The sequence below is a fragment of the Colius striatus genome, chromosome 15, assembly GCF_028858725.1.
Source record: "Colius striatus isolate bColStr4 chromosome 15, bColStr4.1.hap1, whole genome shotgun sequence".
NCBI classification, from domain to species: domain Eukaryota; kingdom Metazoa; phylum Chordata; class Aves; order Coliiformes; family Coliidae; genus Colius; species Colius striatus.
In genome coordinates this window covers 2,461,801-2,479,240 of record NC_084773.1, presented here as the reverse complement: position 1 = coordinate 2,479,240, position 17,440 = coordinate 2,461,801, and the positions used below count along the sequence as shown (strand labels likewise).

The window sequence follows — 17,440 nt, the reverse complement described above, 5'->3', positions numbered from 1 at the left end:
TGGCAGGTCCTTTCATTACTCTACAAGGCTATGTGTGAGACTACAGGCAAGGGGTAAGAAAAGAACCAAGGCAGTGTATCTGTGCTGATCCAACAAATGGTGTGTTCCACTCTTTTTGCCTCAATTTTGTAGAGAGGTGGTGATCAGGGGATAGTTCCCAGGGAGAAATTTGAATTCTCTGCCTTCCTAGAAGTGGAGAAGCCTGTTTGCTTCTTGCTTTAAACCGCTTGGGACATGTCACCATATCAGTGGAGATGTGGCCCTTCAGCACAGCCTTATTCAGCCAGAGTATGTCTATACTCCAGTTCTCCTGCAGTGACTAAAATCCACTTAAGCACGTTCTCTTTATTGTTATGATCATGATGCTGTTATCAAGGGTTATTATTTTGTTAACTACTGTTAACAAAACCTACCCAAGTGCCCCTGGTCTTTCTTACTTCCATGTTTTATTTACTGCAATGACCCAGCTAAAAGGATTTGTTCCCTTTCTTGTCGTTACACAGCCATTAGAAAAGTTTTGTTTCCTATTTTGAGATCTTTTGGAAAGTACTGGTTGCAGTTAAGAACCTTGACTATGGTGGTGTATCTGCTGCTTCCATAGTTCCTATAAAAGATTGTTTAAGTCCTCTCCCTGTTATGTTGTTTCTGAAGGTCTTTAATTGTTCTAATTACTTCATTTTGACTCCAGTTTGACTGCACATGTGCCTTCCACTTTTGAAGGAGAAAAGGGCTTTTGAAATGTTACAGAACTTACACTAGGTGGGAATACTGTGAAAACTATTGCAGAACTACTAATAGGTTTTTAGGTGTGGATTGGAAAAGGCACGAGAAGTGTTTGTTTCCTTGTGCTTCTGCATAAAGGCAAAAACATTCAAGGCAAAGTGAATAAATTGCTTTGGTATTAATCTATGTTAGCTACAATATTACTAGAAGAAAAACGTGAGCTACTCTGTCATTGTAGAGTTATACATTAAAACTGAATTCATCTTTCTGTGGCTTCTGCATTATAGTGCTGTTCCTTGCAGTGATTCATGTCTAGTTATTTAAAAACTAAAAGCTAAGGAAATTTTTAAGCTTCTGATTTTAAAGTAGTCTTTAAGCAGAGCATTAGAATGACATAGTTCACACCATTGATTGTATTAATCTCGTTCCTCTTTTACTTTTTGCCAGCACCGTGTTTTTGGAGCAAGAAAGTAATTCTCTCTACATAAATGTTAACTGAAAGACACAGCAAATGATGGGCAGATGAGAACTGCAGTAATAGCAAAGAGTATCCAAACAGGATTAATTTCTTTTTCCTCTGTAAGAACATTCCTAGACAAAGAGCCATTTGTTACAGATTATTGTGTTTGCTGCAGGCTCTTTGAGATATGGTGTTTTGAGGAGTATAAACCATTTATTATAGGTATTGTAATAATTGATTGGCCTTGAAGCACAAAGCCAATAATTACTCTTGGCAATGGAATGCCACTTACACTGGTCAGATATTTGTCATTCCAGCAGCTATTCTGTTGAAAAAAGGACCTGCTTACACATACACTTTCTCATTGATCTATTATTTGCAGTCCTTCCTTCACAGCTTACCTACAATTATTGCAATTGCTGATGAATGTTTCAGAAAGCTCCATGACTCTCTACAAGAGATGGGAAACTGAAAGGCGTTTTTTTGGTCTAAACTTTGGTACTGTGTTGTTAGAAACCAAGACACAATGACAATCTGTTTCTATTCTAGCTGTGTTGTGGATGAGATGGACTTCTCAACAATGGAACTGGATGAAGCACTCAGGAAATTTCAGGCTCATATCCGTGTTCAGGGAGAAGCCCAGAAAGTAGAACGACTCATTGAGGCTTTTAGGTATGATGCTGGAATAAACTATTCATTCACCAGAAGCATGCTGTTGCCTAATGGTCAGACTGGAGAACTGGGGAAGTTGAGTGTACCTCAGTTACTTCCCTGTTTATTTGCAGTGTCCTTGTGAGCATCACACAGTTTCAAATACAGTTTGGTTTTGTGACCTATGAAATGGGAAGTGTTCTCTGCTGGTGCTGTTCATGTATGTCATTTGTGCTAATGTAGTGATCTTTCTCCATTAAAGTTCTTCCTGGTGTGAGCTGGAAAGGTATTCAGGGATTTGTTCAATGTCTCTTAACAATGTATTTGGATATAATAGTTTACAGGAGTGGAATTACAAGGCCATCTATGTTTTAGAGGATATGTGCCTTCAACCTTTCATTAAGCATTTCAACAATAGTGGCCTAAAGAGCATTAATAACAGTAACACAAGCATCCTTTACCCAGGTCAGGATGAGATGTAAATCACCACATGGCAGTAGGCTAAACCCAATGCTGTATTGTTACCTACTGTCAATGACTATTAATTGCTGAATAAAAAGTGAAATACTGAAGTTCTTGTAGCTCAGAATCTGTACTAAGAAGTGAAGTTACAGTGTTAGGAGAAAACAAAAGCCTTCCACATTCTAGAATCACCATATGAAAATCTGTTGATGGGAAGCTAAATATAAGCATGGAACGCAAATGATGGCTTGCTCAGCCTCTGGAATGTGGCAGTTGGTTTCTCTGGTAGGATTAGAGTAGTAATTCATAGCTCTGACAGCTTCCCCTCTGCTTTTTTTTTTACAGCCAACGATACTGTATCTGCAATCCAGGTGTTGTGAGGCAATTTAGAAATCCTGATACCATCTTCATTCTAGCTTTTGCCATCATACTGTTAAACACGGATATGTACAGCCCAAATGTGAAACCAGAACGCAAAATGAAGCTGGAAGATTTTGTCAAGAATCTAAGGGGTAAGCAAACTCCATCCATGAAGGTCAATGAAAGCTTTTCCCTGTATCTGTCATTGGAGGGACACCATGTATCTCCTATGAAAAAGACGAAACACGGGGCACTGGATTCTGAGTTCACCTGACTTCAAGCTGCTGTCATTTTTATAGGCTTTGGTTATTTCTGGACTGGTGAAAACAGAATTAAGCATGCAGTATTTTGTCATCTTTACCCTGTCTTTCTTGAGTGAATGTATTCTCAAGTCCTTTTTTTCACATATATATTGAGGAACAGAACTCACAAAGCCACAGTGAGGGACTTTTGGAAAGAAGCTAAAGATGTAAATTCCTGATGGGGGGAGAAAAAAAATCCCAACTCCAAAACCTTCCTGAAAGTTACGCAGTAAAGAGCACAGAAATTTCATTTTGAGTTCTTTGTTGTTATATTTTCTGATCAATAAACTGTTTGCCAGGCTATGGCACACCTAAGCCTGCCACAACAGAAGAAAAGATTGCCAAAAAAGATGAAGGTATTTTTTTTCAACTCTGTTTCTCAGATCTTTCTGTGCTGTTTTTCTGATGGAAAAGAGCAAGGGTTTGTGAAATATCAGCTCAGGCAGAGTTCAGCTCTGCCTGACAGAAAGTCATCCCTGTAGAGCTGAGGAGGGAGATGGTGCATGAGGGAGTGATACCTCCTGTTGTTCCTGGGCACTCAAGGAGGAATGAATCAGACAGCATTTACCTTTTATCACAGAAGAGCACTCAGATGTTAGAGAAATAAAATGAGGCTGAAGTCCCCATCCCTTTTCTTCCTTTAAGATAGTTTTGTGCCCATAGGGAAAAAGCAGCTTTTACTATATTTCCATTACTGTGTTTGGGCAAAGGCCAGGAAAATTGCCCGCTCAGTCACTGCAGCCCTCTCTTCCTCCTCCCCCTGTTAAGCACAGGACAAGCACGACTCAGTGCAGCATGTCTCTTCTTTTGGCAACAATGGATGTAGCAGCATGGAAGCACAATAGACCTACTACTCTACAGTTTAACAGCCATTTTCTCAGCACTAGCTAAAAGTAGGCTGAATGGCAGAAAGATAGAATGAAGTTGCTTAATGTATCGATATCTTGGCACACCTGAGATGCATGGCAGTTTGCATCCATGTGTGCAGGTGGCACTTGCATTTTAGCACCAGTGAAAAGAAAAGACTCGTGGTGTTCTGGGATTGCAGACCATGAAAATGCAGGTCCTGTTTGGTGATTTTATTGCCTCAGATTTCTAGAAGACATTAATGATCTGTGCTAAGCAGATGTTTCAGCTTAGCAACAGTTAAGTTAGTGCTGAGATTTTATCATAAAGGCCAAAAGATTTAAAAAGGCCTGATATTTGTCTCTTGGCATGACACTACAGTTATATTTGTTGCTTTCAATACAGGGTCTTCTCTCTGAGCTCCAACCTGAATGCCAGCAATTTCTTATTACTGTAGGCATTTTTATAGCAGGTTACCTTGCCTCTAACTTTAAATGATTGGATTGCAAAGGGTGGTCTGTGGAAGACTTGCTGCTGTGGAACAGAACGGAGAGTAGTTTGCTTGCTTCCAGTTGCAAAGAAACTGTATTTTGTCACAGAATATTTTTCTCTGAGCAACTGTTCCACTGGGTAACAAAATATTCTATTTTGGCTTCTGAATGGGAGATAAGAGGTTATTGCTTTAAAACCTGTTTAGACATGCATCTCCCTGTCTGCTGCAAATCCAGTTTTAAGTCAGTTATTGAAACTGGGCTCCTTCCACTGCTATTAAAAACTCAGGATCAAGAATTCAAGACACTGTGACATTTGTTAGATAACTGCCATGCCAGTGATGTTCACACAGTGCTGAACAATAATACTGTAACTGGGATATTTTGTTGCTCTGTTTTTTGAGAGTAAATGAATTGTTTTGGAAGTTGTACAGGAACTATGAGTAAAATCATTTTATGAACAGATAGAGGCCAAATGGATCGACTGGTTTCATTCCTCCCAGTGGTATACTCCTAGGAGGAAGCCATAATGGAAATGTTGGTGTCTAAAGTGTTATTTAACTCATATGAGCTTTGCTACCAAACAGAGGAAACTTTAAAAACAGAATTTAGATAGGAAATGAGCCTTCTTATGGCTTAGACTTAGATTAGGGTTCTAAAACAAAACCCCAAATCTGGGTTATTTCCATCAATATCTTGGTGCACTGAGGGCAGCAAGCTTGTGGACAAAAAAGCAGTGCTTCAGTAATAAGTAACAACTGCTGCTTTGGTAAGGTAGGCACAAACACTGCAGAGGGGATGATAGTTGACAGGGTACTGGCTGCTCAAAAACAAAAGAGCATAAATAATACATCAGCAGTCTTAGGCAACGTTGGCATTGCTACAAAACTTACCCATGGTTTTTTCCTCTGCTTGCTGAGACATAATAGTGTTATCTCTGATCATTCAGATTGTTCAGAGCCAGGCTGGTGATAGAAAGTGTTGTCCTCTGCAGGTGTGGATGATGGTGAGGATATTCCCCGGGAAATGCTGATTGGGATTTATGAGCGCATCCGCAAACGGGAGCTGAAGACAAATGAGGATCATGTATCCCAAGTCCAGAAGGTTGAAAAGCTCATAGTAGGAAAGAAACCGGTAAGTTCCCTTTGCACTGCCTGTCGATGGCCAAGGAGAGGCGTAGGGCAGCACACAGCACAGAGCAATACAGAGGGGTGTTGCTTAGAAGTACAGATTGGTTGATCAATGGCAAGAGGCAGAAACTGTCAAGATAATTTTGCTATAACTTTGGTTTTCATTTTGGAGCATCCACAGTGCAGATGAATTTTGTTGTTGCAGTTTGTGTTCGTGATGGATGATGAGCCTTAAACCCCTTTCTTTATGTGAAGCTTTACAATTCTGAAAATACACTGAAATATCTCCATTTTGGGCAATTCCCATGTTTGTTTCAAGAGAATTGAAGTTAAAGTGACGTTGTAGAGAATCCTGTTTCAACATTTAAGCTGTCAGTTATAGCTCCATAATTTACAAGAGCAATAGAGAACTTGTGTTCAGCATCTTTCTCAGCTTTGCAGCTAGCTCTATGGACTGGTATTTGTAAGGGGAGACCGTCATTTTACCTCAGAACACAACCACCAAACAGGTCCCAGGGTTTCTAGTGCTGGGTTTGAGCATCCCAAGTTACCTCTTGCTTTATTGTGGGAAATATGCTGAAACACTTTGCTCTATAAACTAATCTTCAAAGCATTTGTTGGGAAAAGGAGAGAGAAAAGGAAGGCCACAGAGTTTTTCCCTTTGTTTTAGCAGCTGAGTGAACACAGACATGTTCAGACCCATTCAGACCCAACAATTGTATCTAGCATGGAAAGGGACAATGGATACTCAGCCTTCCTGAATTCAAGTCCTAGAGTCATCTTCTCAAGATCTTCATGTTCATAGCCACAGAGGCAGCCCAAAACAAAGCCAAAAGAAGACTAGATTTGCATGGTTTTGAAGGCCTACATCGTTTTTCTTTATTGTCTCTTTACCGAAGCAGGAGCTGATGGCTTGGGAGATTTTTATTAAGAGGAGCATGATTTTCCCTATCACTTTTAAAGAGCTTTGAGTTGTAATCTCTTCTCAGACAAGCTTTAAGATGGGGAGATGGAAGGGAAAGAGGGACCTCCAGAAAAAGAAAATCCAATCCAACAAGATCTCTTGGAAGAAGCAGAGGAGAGAGGAAGGAGAATGTTCTTAATAAAAGCTTTTACATAATTTTGAGTGTAAGGGAAAGAAATACTCTGAAGTCAACATTTGACAGCTGCTTATGCTTCCATACAAAATTGCTTTTCTGTAGTTGTTTGGGGATTTAGGTTTATATATAGGCCTATGTGGGAGATGGTTTCTTTCCTCGTTCTTTTTTTATTCAAGCATGTGGCGATTCAAATCCTGAAACTAATCCTGACCTTGTAAATGAAATGGCATTAAGAAAACAATGCCCTCAGTGGAGTCCTAGGTTCAAGGCTTCTTCTGTTTGAGAGACTTTTTAACTGTGTGAAAGAAAATGTAGGAAATAGTCAACAGTCTTTATTGATAGAAATGTTTGTTTTTACTTTATAGGCATTTAGTCATAGTAAGGCCGTGACGTATTTACTTGCTATGATACAGTACTGTGTTTCTCTGAAGTTTAACGAACTTGTATGTCTTTCTACTGTAGATTGGATCTCTGCATCATGGACTTGGTTGTGTACGTATTTCTCTTACATTTCTTCAAAGTTTACAGTCCTTTTAAGTGGCAGCTTTTTCCTTAAACTGGCAATACCACATTCTATTACCTTTTGGCTTTTCCAAAACTTGGCCTTCTTTCAAGCAAAACTTTCCTATTGTTGTAGTAATAACTCTCTGAAGTGTAAGGATTTTCTTCCAAATGTATTTCCCAAAGAGAACGCTTAATTTATTGCCAAGAGTTTTCTAGGTCATTTTTAGTACGCTCTTTATGCATTTCAAATGCTATTATCACTGTAGGAATTAAAGAGCCAGTAAAGAAGGGACAACTAAGTCAAACTAGACTTGCACCTCTCCTTTCCACCTGAGCCATGATGTGTTTATTCAGAGATATTGAAAGTTAATTTAACTGTTCTCTTCTGAAGGGGGATGAGCATGGGAAATATTGATTCCAGGTTGAAGTTAAAGGTGCAATTAATAATAATAATAATCTTGAAACTATTCTACTAGTGGAGTGTTTCATTTACTTCAATTTTGTGCTAACATTATTGCTGGCATTTTTAAACAACCAAACAAGCCACCTCATAGCAAAGGAGTGCACTGAAATCTGATTACCTTGTGCAAATTTGATCCTAATGATTTTTTTCTCTCTCCTATAACTCCACTGTGCATTAGCATCTTCACTTAGGACAATCCAGAGAAGGAACTTTAAACTTTCATTTGTTTTTGCAGCCTTCTATTTCCTGCTTTTTCTGTGTGAACAATTAACACCATGCAAAGCTAGCTTCATACTCCTAAGTAAAGCACCTGTTTTATGTCTAGAAGTGCTATTGGACTGTAAAAACTAAGAGGAAGATGTAACCTTTGTAAAATATGGTAGAAGAGAATGGGATCGGATCATCTATTGCTAGGAATGAAAGCATTGCCTGTAGTTACATTTCAATACCAGGGCTCACTGTAGGTGTTTGCAAGTTCATAGGATCAGTGACTGCCCTTGGGTTTTATTTCACTGTAGCAAACCTCAGACTGCCACGTGCTGAGGAGACTGTCTGGAGGCAGGAGAGAATGAGAATATGCAACATTTACTCCTGCTGCTTTTCACTGAGAACCCACGTAGGCTGCTCAGTAACCAGCAGAGACTGAAAATAGAAAGCATTGGTGGCTCCAGCATTCTTCACCACAACAGCTCCTTTAGAACATAGCAGATGTTTTTTCTTAAATACCTTCTCCTGCAAGTTCAGGGAGGGTAATTAAGCTAATACCATAGATAAATGCTAGTGCCATTTTCTCCATTAATAGTATAGCTGTCAGTGGATTTCAGGGAATAAACTGAAATCTCACCAAATGACTTGATAACTCATTATCAACAAGGGCAGATAATGAATCCTAAGTAATTTTTCCCCATCTTCCCCTTTCTTATGTAGAAGAATAATAACCATTAACAGCCTTTATGTTCTTTTCCCAGTAAGTCTCATAATTGCCATGCAGGATCAGGAATCATAGAACAGTAAAATATATAAGTGAAATATATGTCTAGTTACCAAAGACTATTCTCTACTTCACTCTTTTAAAGTTTAAAGTATTTCTTGTAATATTATTGACAAGATAACATCATTTACATTTGAATAAATTAAGTTGAAAAGAGCAGCTTTGGACATAGCTTCAGCAGGCACTTCAAATAAGGAAATGGAATATTAGTCTTGCTTTTCTTGCTGGCAGGAGAAAATAAACCAGACTGAAAATGCATTTACCTCTTGCCTGATATCACCATTCCCTTGGTATGGGGGAATGAACAAACTGAATTAATTCAGTGGCTGACAAAAAGTAATCAGTGTGTTCATCTCCAAAGAAGTTAAAGTTGCTTTGCATCCTTTCTTCTAATAAAGATATGTAAAAATGCTCAGGAAAGCAAACATCCTTTGCTCTGAGCTCCCACCAGCTTAATCTTAACTTCTCTCAAGGTTTTATCTTCTCACAGAGTAAAACTGTCCCCAGTAAACCTTTCTTTGGCATCCATATACTGGAATGCAAGCTGTTAAAAGAATATGTTATATCAGAATTATGAAGTTTGGATGATGTGCAAGTTTGTGGCACATAAATATTATTTTGCTGGTGATCTTTTTGTCTCATGGACTTAAAGATACAAATATATTGGATAAAAAGTTGCTTGGTATGAAAGATGCTCTTTCTTGGCTACATATTGCTCTGTTAACCCTGGTCTTTTGTGTTACCATAGGTCCTCTCTCTCCCCCACCGGAGGCTTGTTTGCTACTGTAGGCTGTTTGAAGTTCCAGATCCAAATAAACCCCAGAAGCTTGGATTGCACCAGCGAGAAATATTTCTATTTAATGATCTCCTTGTGGTATGTACTGTCAGGTGGATACACTTCCAGTGAGGTGTTCAGCAATGCTGACCTCCATGGAATTAGGGACAATTAAGGGCATGAGCATACCTAGAAATAAGCATCTATTACCCATTACTCCAACAATCTTGGGCTGGTTAAGATTTAAATTTTCTTAATTTTCTTCCTTATATATAATTTGCTTTCAAACTGAAGCCTTTGATTGATTACTACACTCTATTGTAAGAAAGTACTTTGAGGCAACAGCTTTTACTATAAAGAAGGAATAAAAATTACTCCCACTTCATCCATTTCCCTAATGGATTAATGGAGATAGTCTTTATTCCATGAATAATGATTTCAAGTTACTCATGGAAAACCAAAATGACATACTACTTGGTATTCCTCAGATGTTCTATGAACCAGATATATTTATTCATTGAAATAGAAATGGGATACATTGAAATCCATTTTACAGTTGACTTTGCTTTTTAGTGTGCATTTAACCTGACCCAGTCTTTTGAAAACCAAACATACAAAACTGGTGACAGCTTGGAATTATTTGGTTGATTTGCTATTAAAAATGGGAAAATTTGCTGCACTCTATTTGGAATGTATTTCACTGTTTTATGAGAGCTAAGAACTCAACTGAATATTTCATATATTGGTACAGAAGTGGGACACTTCAAAGGCACAGTTTTACTGTGTGTAATTTGGCATACCTTCAGCCCTTAAAGCCAGGAAGTAAATTTTTTAAAGTGGTGCTTGTGATTGTGACTGTAACCTCCCAGTTGTAAATGTCAGCTTGGGTGCTAAATGACATTGTCATCTTGAAGTTGCAAGTTTCCTGATGGCTTTTTATTACTTACTCGGATAGCAGTGGTTTTATCACACTGTTTGGGAGGTAATATATAGCAAATCCATCAGTTCTAGTAAAAGGCCATTGCTGGAAGTTTAAATAAGAAAGAACTAGTGAAAATAAACCTCTTGGCTATAAAGAAAAAGAGTGGTTGCATTCATACTTTAGGAGAACCCTGAAATTGATGGTGAGTAGTAGTAAGTTACTTCTATTGTAGTGGAAAATAAAGGTTTCCACAGAGCTTTCTTTTGAGAAAGGTGCTGTACACGAGTGGGAAAACAGGGCATTGCTGAGTGAGGCAGTGAAAGGCAGCATTTGCAAGTGCACAGACGTGAAGTGGGTTGGGAAGGTCACAGCACATGAAAAGAAGGGCTAAGAAGGGAACTTGTATGGAAGGGTCCTTAGGTGTGTCCTGCCTGGAGTCAGACTACGAGAGAAGCATGAGGGAAGGTGTGGCAGGAGCTAAGCTTTTTAAAAGGATGATTTCAGTGTGTTTCCATGTTTGCTAGCAAGTACAATGACCATGCAGCTTTTCTTTTTCCTCCTGGAATTACGAGAAGTAGAGTTCTGGAGAAAGAGAACACAGAAGCTATGGATCTGGATGGAATATGAAAGCTAGTTAGGAGATATCAAAGTTTCAAAGGTAGCTTTGTTCCCTCAGCAGTACATTTAACACATCAGTTGCATTAAAAAAGAGAAAATAAGAGAAAAAATTCCAAGTTCATGTTTTCTGGCGGATGGTAGCTATTAAAATGGCACTTTGGTATGCTAGCTCCTCAGAGCAAGGACTTTCCACAAACACGTAAGGTGAAGGAGATGTTTCACTTTGGGTTTTGTTGGTATCTTTCAGGTGACTAAGATCTTTCAAAAGAAGAAGAACTCAGTCACGTACAGTTTCCGACAGTCGTTCTCCCTCTATGGAATGCAAGTTCTGCTTTTTGAGAACCAGTGTAAGTCTTTCCTGTCTTTGTAAGTGATTTATAAGTTAAATAAGTTGTGGAAGTGGAAGGGATGGACAGGCCTTGAGTCTGACTTTAGGAATATAAAATTGCTCTGAGTTTAACTTAGCCCTAAAGTTTAAAATGATGATCAGGGGACTGGAGCATCTTCCTTCCGAGGAAAGGCTGCGGGACCTGGGGCTGTTCAGTCTGGAGAAGAGGAGACTGAGGGGGGAGCTAATTAATAGTTACAAATATCTAACTGGTGGGTGTCAGGAGGTTGGGGCAGCACTTTTTTCAATGGTATCTAGCAACAGGACAAGGGGTGATGGGATGAAGCTGGAACACAAAAAGTCCCATTTAAACACAGGGAAAAACTCTTTCAGTGTTTGAGTGAGGGAGCCCTGGCACAGGCTGCCCAGGGAGGGTGTGGAGGCTCCTTCCTTGGAGATCTTCAAGAGCCACCTGCACATATTTCTGTGTGACCCGATCTAGGTGGGACCTGCTTCTGCAGGGAGTTGGACTAGATGATCTCTAAAGATCCCTTCCAAGCCCTACCATTCTATGATTCTATGTCAGCACAAGATATAGCAATGTTGCTGTAAGATTTTTTTCTTTTTGGTTGCAATCAGAAGCTAAACCTGTTATTTGTGAGTACCTCTAAAGAGTAAAATGTTGGTAAAGAAACAAATATATCTGTTGCTCAGTCAATGGTACAGTTAGCTGGAAATATGTGTAATTCAAAGCACTATTTAATTTGTTTTCCTGCTTTATGTCTTAACTCTGTGCCTACATAACGTGTACTCATTTAAATACAAACACGAGGCAGAGAGTCTGGATTGAAGTTTGTGCTTTCTAGCACCATTTGTTTATGCCAGTTCTAATCTGCATCAATCCAATACTCATTTTATCTTTGATGCTTGTCAAGTCTTGGCAGACCAAAAATTCAATAAAAAGCAAGTAGTTTGCTAATGTCCTGATTTTAAACCCAGAGACAGTAGCAGTAATAATGTAGCAGAGCATAGTTGTTTGTATGGTCTGTAGGGATACAGTCTGCTTGACCTGACTTTATGGTTTGGAGAACAAACCTTGACCCTCCTGATAAATTTGGCACAGCTCTCTGACATTCTGTAGTTACTGTGCTTTTCTATTGTAAAAGGCTCTTAGTTTCCCCTTGTCCTTGAGGATGTGCTCCAATGCTCATCTCACTCGAAAGAAGTCACTGTTATTGAGTCAAAGCATCTGGAGATTTCAAAAGGGAAGATTTCTGTAGAGCTTATAGCAGTGATGTAGCCTGCAGATTATTTATATGCATACACATTGATTCTCTCTTGTGCACACATTATATGATAGAACATTCATTTTCAGAGAGGAAGGCCAAATGTTTCTATCCTGGATTCTAATAATAGGATACAAAATTCTTCTGATGTCAAGTTAAATAACTTTAAAGATAATAAGAGCTCATAAGCTTCCTAAGAAGAAATATCTGATTCAAGTTAAAAATACCTGTAGTGAAACGAGGAGTAAAGGACTGGATTCCTCCCAGTGAACTCGAGCCATTTCAATTGATACACTTTAGTAGATGTAGTTGGGCTTCTAGGGTGAATTTAGTGCAGTGAATCAGTGAGCTGATTGTGCTTCTTATATTGGTGTCTGTTAGGTGGAATGCAGTATTTTCCAGTTGGGAAAGAGAAATGTTCTTTCCCCCTGGTTTGTTTTCAAAATTCATATTCTTTGTTTCTGCTCTCCCCAGAAAGCTTTGGGGTGTTTTGGCCAGAGCCATCATGCTGTTCAGTAAATCTGTGTGCAGCAGCTGTTCAGAATCAGCTGGTTTCAAGTAACTAAAATTTGATGTCACTAAAGCAGCACCAACAAAAATATTGGTCTGGTTACTGGTGAGATTGAACAACGTAATTGGCATTGATGATAGAAGAATTGACTTCTAATGACAGATGTTAATTACGTTGAGGGATGGATGGTCTCCAAAAGGGAAAATAATACCCTGTATCTCTAGTAAATAAATAGGGAAATGTATTTTACATTTTCAATCAAAATGACTGAAAAAACATAAAGAACAAGCAGATCAATTCAGAGAGAGTGTATTTCAAACCAAGAAATACTTATGTCTTGCTTAATGTGATGTAGAGAAGTATCCCTGACAATAAAATACTTTTGTTAGTTTGGTACATGGAAGTTCATTCTTTGTTCATATCTGCAGGTAGCCCATGTAACTTTGAGCTTACCAAGCTTCCCTTGTTTGGTTTCATAAGCATCTTCTCTTCTTTCCCAAGTGGTGCACTTTCTAGAGCTGATTGCTGCATATCCAGTGTCAGTGTGTAAAACACTCCCTGGTGTCAGCCCACACTCTGCACCTGTTAGCTGCCTAGCACCCAGCCCCACTGCACTTCTGGCCTTTTGGCTGCATCCTGAACGACAGCAGCTGCAGGCAGCTTGAGGCAGCTGTCTTATCTGAGTGAAGGTAGATGCAGTTGTCGTGTCAGGAGAGGCAGATCAGCTATACATGGCTTCTGCACAAGGTGTGGAAACCAGACTCCAGCAGAAGCCTTGACTCCATGGCCCCTCTTCCCCCTCTGTACCCTTTGAGGCTTGCAGTAGGTAGCACCTTTTTTCAAAGCAAATGAACTTGCTTTGCTCTCAGCTGAGAATCTCATTTGGAAGTTAAGATATCCTTTTAAAACACACATAGCATCTGCATTTTCTCAATACTTTCAATCTGGTTGAATCTGAATGGCTTTGAGAGAAGAGGCTGCCTTCAGCATCTGCTGGATTCTGAGGGAAGGAAGTTTCTGGTATGTGGGAGCATTCAACTTCAGGTTGAATACTTAAGCAAATATTTAAGAGCTTTAGCAGACCAATAATGTGAGGCAGTTGAGTAAAAGAAAACATTGTGAATTAGAATGCACCGTTTTTCTAACACCCCATTTCTACAGGTTTGTGGTTCAAGCATAGGCTATTCTATTCTGTTTTCTACAGCAGAACATATCTTTGTTATATTCCACCTCTAAACCAATTTTCTATCTTAACTAGGAGATATTTTTGACCAGCTGTTAAATTCTGCATTCCCAACTATGCAGCTAGAAAACAGGCAAAGGTGATGTGCTGAAAAATCTGCCTTTACTGTGAAGATATCCACAATATTGGTCAAAAGTGTGGGGTAACCCCACCTCCTTTACTTCCTCAATATGGAATTTCACAGATAATTTAAACTTCATTAAAAAAAGAAAGTAGGATGTCCAGAGAGCACAACTTAACAGGAAATACTAGAAGCTGTGCATGTGTGTACCAGTGTGTTTGTCTTCCTGCAAACGTTACGTATAAGACAGTTGCTAGTACTTGTGATGTATTCAAGTCATCTCCACTCAGCAAAGCCTTGGTCACAGTTGAGTACGGTAGCTGATGGGCTCTGTGCCATGAAATAAAAATTATCCCACTCTCCTCTACCCTGCTGAGGCCTCATCTGGAGTCCTCTGTCCAATTCTGGGCTCCCCAGCTCCAGAGGGACAGGGAACTGCTGGAGAGAGGCCAGGGCAGGACCACCAAGATGATCAGGGGACTGGAGCATCTTCCTTCTGAGGAAAGGCTGCGGGACCTGGGGCTGTTTAGTCTGGAGAAGAGGAGACTGAGGGGGGATCACATTAATAGTTACAGCTATCTAAATGGTGGGTGTCAGGAGGTTGGGGCAGCACTTTTTTCTGTTGTATCCAGTGACAGGACAAGGGGTGATGGGATGAAGCTGAAACACAGAAAATTCCATTTAAATATAAGGAAAAACTCTTTCAGGGTGAGGTGAGGGAGCCCTGGCACAGGCTGCCCAGGGAGAGTGTGGAGGCTCCCTCCTTGGAGGTCTTTGAAACCCACCTAACACATTCCTATGTGACCTGATCTAGGTGACCCTGCTTCTGCAGGGGGGTTGGACTGGATGATCTCTAAAGGTCCCTTCCAACCCCACCATTCTATGATTCTGTGAATTTGAGGGCTATTTTATATTGTACATTTTACCTTAAGGGTAACAGCTGCAATAAAGTCTGTCTTTCTGTACTTATTCAGTATTTTGACAGTTAAGCTATTCCTATGTATCTTGAGGGGTTTTCATTCTAATTCTGTACCTTTAGCCTTTTATTTCCCTGACTTTGTTCCCCATGTGGTACTATTAGTAACAAGCCTTCCATTGTATGTGCAGGAGTGTTGTTTGATTGTTTTATTTATATATATATATATAAAGCAAAGTAATTGGAATAATCAGAGCTTAGTTTTTCTTGACTCTTCCTTCCAGATTATCCCAATGGCATTCGGCTCACATCAGCTGTCCCAGGAGCAGATATCAAAGTACTAATAAATTTCAATGCACCAAATCCTCAGGACAGGAAGAAGTTTACAGATGATTTGAGGGAGTCAATTGCAGAGGTTCAAGAAATGGAAAAGCACAGAATAGAGTGTAAGTACAAAGGTACATATAATAGAGCATTTTCAAGCTAATTGAAATAAGAAATGTGTGTGGAACCCGTTGGAACTGTTGAGAAGTCCAAAGTAATGTGGGTTTTCCCATGGCTTTGATTCTAGAAAGAGGAAAGCCCCAATGATATCTCAAGCTCCAGCTGTGTTTGTTGACTATTATTCACTGCAGTGGGAGTTTAGCCTGGACAGGCTGCAACTAGCAATGGACAGAGGAGATTTGTGATTTGTAGTGTAAATTACAGTAAGAATTTTAGGGATGAGTTATGACACCCTGAAGTTCTTGATGATGGCCCTTCAGAAAGGATTCACTGAATTTGTCTTCGTTTCCTGCATTCAGGAATCAGCACAAATTGAGATGTTTTGCTCAGAGTTACCTGAGTGTCTAACCATGGAATTTCCTCTTGGTTTCTTTTTTTTCCAAAAGAAGAACAGCCTTTCTCCTGTATGCTGTAATATAAAGCTGTTAGTGCAGGGATGAAGTTCCTGGCATTAACAATGCCCAAATCAACCCTTGTCTATTACTGACAGTAATCTGTGGTCATGCAGAGGATTTGTGACATTAGCACATCCTCCATTCCAGCCCATACATATGAATTGCAAAATTACCCTCTTTGTTTCAGCTGAGCTAGAAAAACAGAAGGGTGTTGTGCGTCCAAGCATGTCTCAGTGCTCCAGCCTGAAAAAGGATTCTGGCAACGGGACGCTGAACAGAGCTTGCCTGGATGACAGCTATGCCACCGGCGAGGGGCTGAAGAGAAGCGCGCTGAGCAGCTCCCTGAGGGACCTGTCTGAAGCAGGTGAGCACTGCCTTGATTTCTTTGCTCTGACCACTGCATGCAAAGGTGCATGAATGATGCATACAAAGCCCAGCTCACAGTGGGCTTTCAGAACGAGTAATAGTGAAAGTTCAAACGTTTCAACCAGCTCCTCTGTCATCGTTTGTGTTTAATTTCTGTTTGTTTTTTTACCCTTGTTCTATTAAGCAACCACTGTTTGAAAGCATTTAAACCGTTGTAGATTGCTATATAGACTTTTAAAGGACAGTGAAGACAGAGGAACAATTGTAAGTGTTTTACAAAAAGAATAAACATGGTTGGCTTGCTCTAGGAGTAACCCACTTAGATTTCCTTTCTTTTTTTCTTCCCCTTTGCTTCTTCCCCTTCATACAATAGACTTAGAAAGAAAAGGAAAGAAACTGGTCTCTGTGTAATGACTGCTTTCCGTGTACTTTGTGCTCAAGCGTACCTGTGTTACCACACTGATGAATGAAATTGAGTGAAGCCCTGCTAAATTCTGCCTAGAGCTATGTGATTCAGATACAGCGTGTCCCTGATGCTCTTCTGTTGTGTTGAAACTCAAGATATAGTTCCCAATTCTTGCAGAAGAGGTTGTTGTGAAATACTGTTGCCAACGTAATAAAAGAAGCCCCAGTGGCCAAGAATACTGATACCCCACAAAACCACTGATGTGTCTTAAGATTTATTAACTGATTGATATAGTTAAAGGTGTTCACTCTAATTAATACAGCTAAAAGGAGTGGTGGTGTGAGTTTGCCTTTTCTTTTATCCAAAGAAAAGCCAGGGGAAGTTTGGTATGTTTTTATGTTATGGTTTGCCTCAGTAATTCACAACTGGCACAGCCACGTCAAACAGGCTGCCATGAGAAGTAACCTTGTCTTTGTGTTACATGGGACTCCTGAAATCATGTCACAACACCATGCTCACTATTCAGAAAGTAGCTCTGGGGATCTAGTACCAACTATATGATTTTTTTTTTCTCATTATTCTTTTTAGTTCAAAGTCTGTGTCACTCTGATTTGTTCATTTAACTG

The 17,440-nt window shown here is 39.7% G+C and overlaps 1 protein-coding gene across 3 annotated transcripts in view; it reads left to right on the top strand.

The window, feature by feature from the left end:
* Window positions 1-17,440, top strand: part of IQSEC1 (IQ motif and Sec7 domain ArfGEF 1) — a 190,552-nt gene that overhangs the window by 160,476 nt on the left and 12,636 nt on the right. For 2 of the 3 annotated variants that reach the window (XM_062008174.1, XM_062008172.1), the window contains exons 5-12: window positions 1,733-1,855; window positions 2,642-2,808; window positions 5,290-5,429; window positions 6,988-7,017; window positions 9,232-9,357; window positions 11,046-11,145; window positions 15,428-15,601; window positions 16,230-16,406. In XM_062008174.1, the coding sequence (XP_061864158.1) occupies window positions 1,733-1,855; window positions 2,642-2,808; window positions 5,290-5,429; window positions 6,988-7,017; window positions 9,232-9,357; window positions 11,046-11,145; window positions 15,428-15,601; window positions 16,230-16,406 (1,037 nt within the window). The remainder of the gene's footprint in view (window positions 1-1,732; window positions 1,856-2,641; window positions 2,809-5,289; window positions 5,430-6,987; window positions 7,018-9,231; window positions 9,358-11,045; window positions 11,146-15,427; window positions 15,602-16,229; window positions 16,407-17,440) is intronic. The other variant, XM_062008173.1, reaches the window with a different exon arrangement.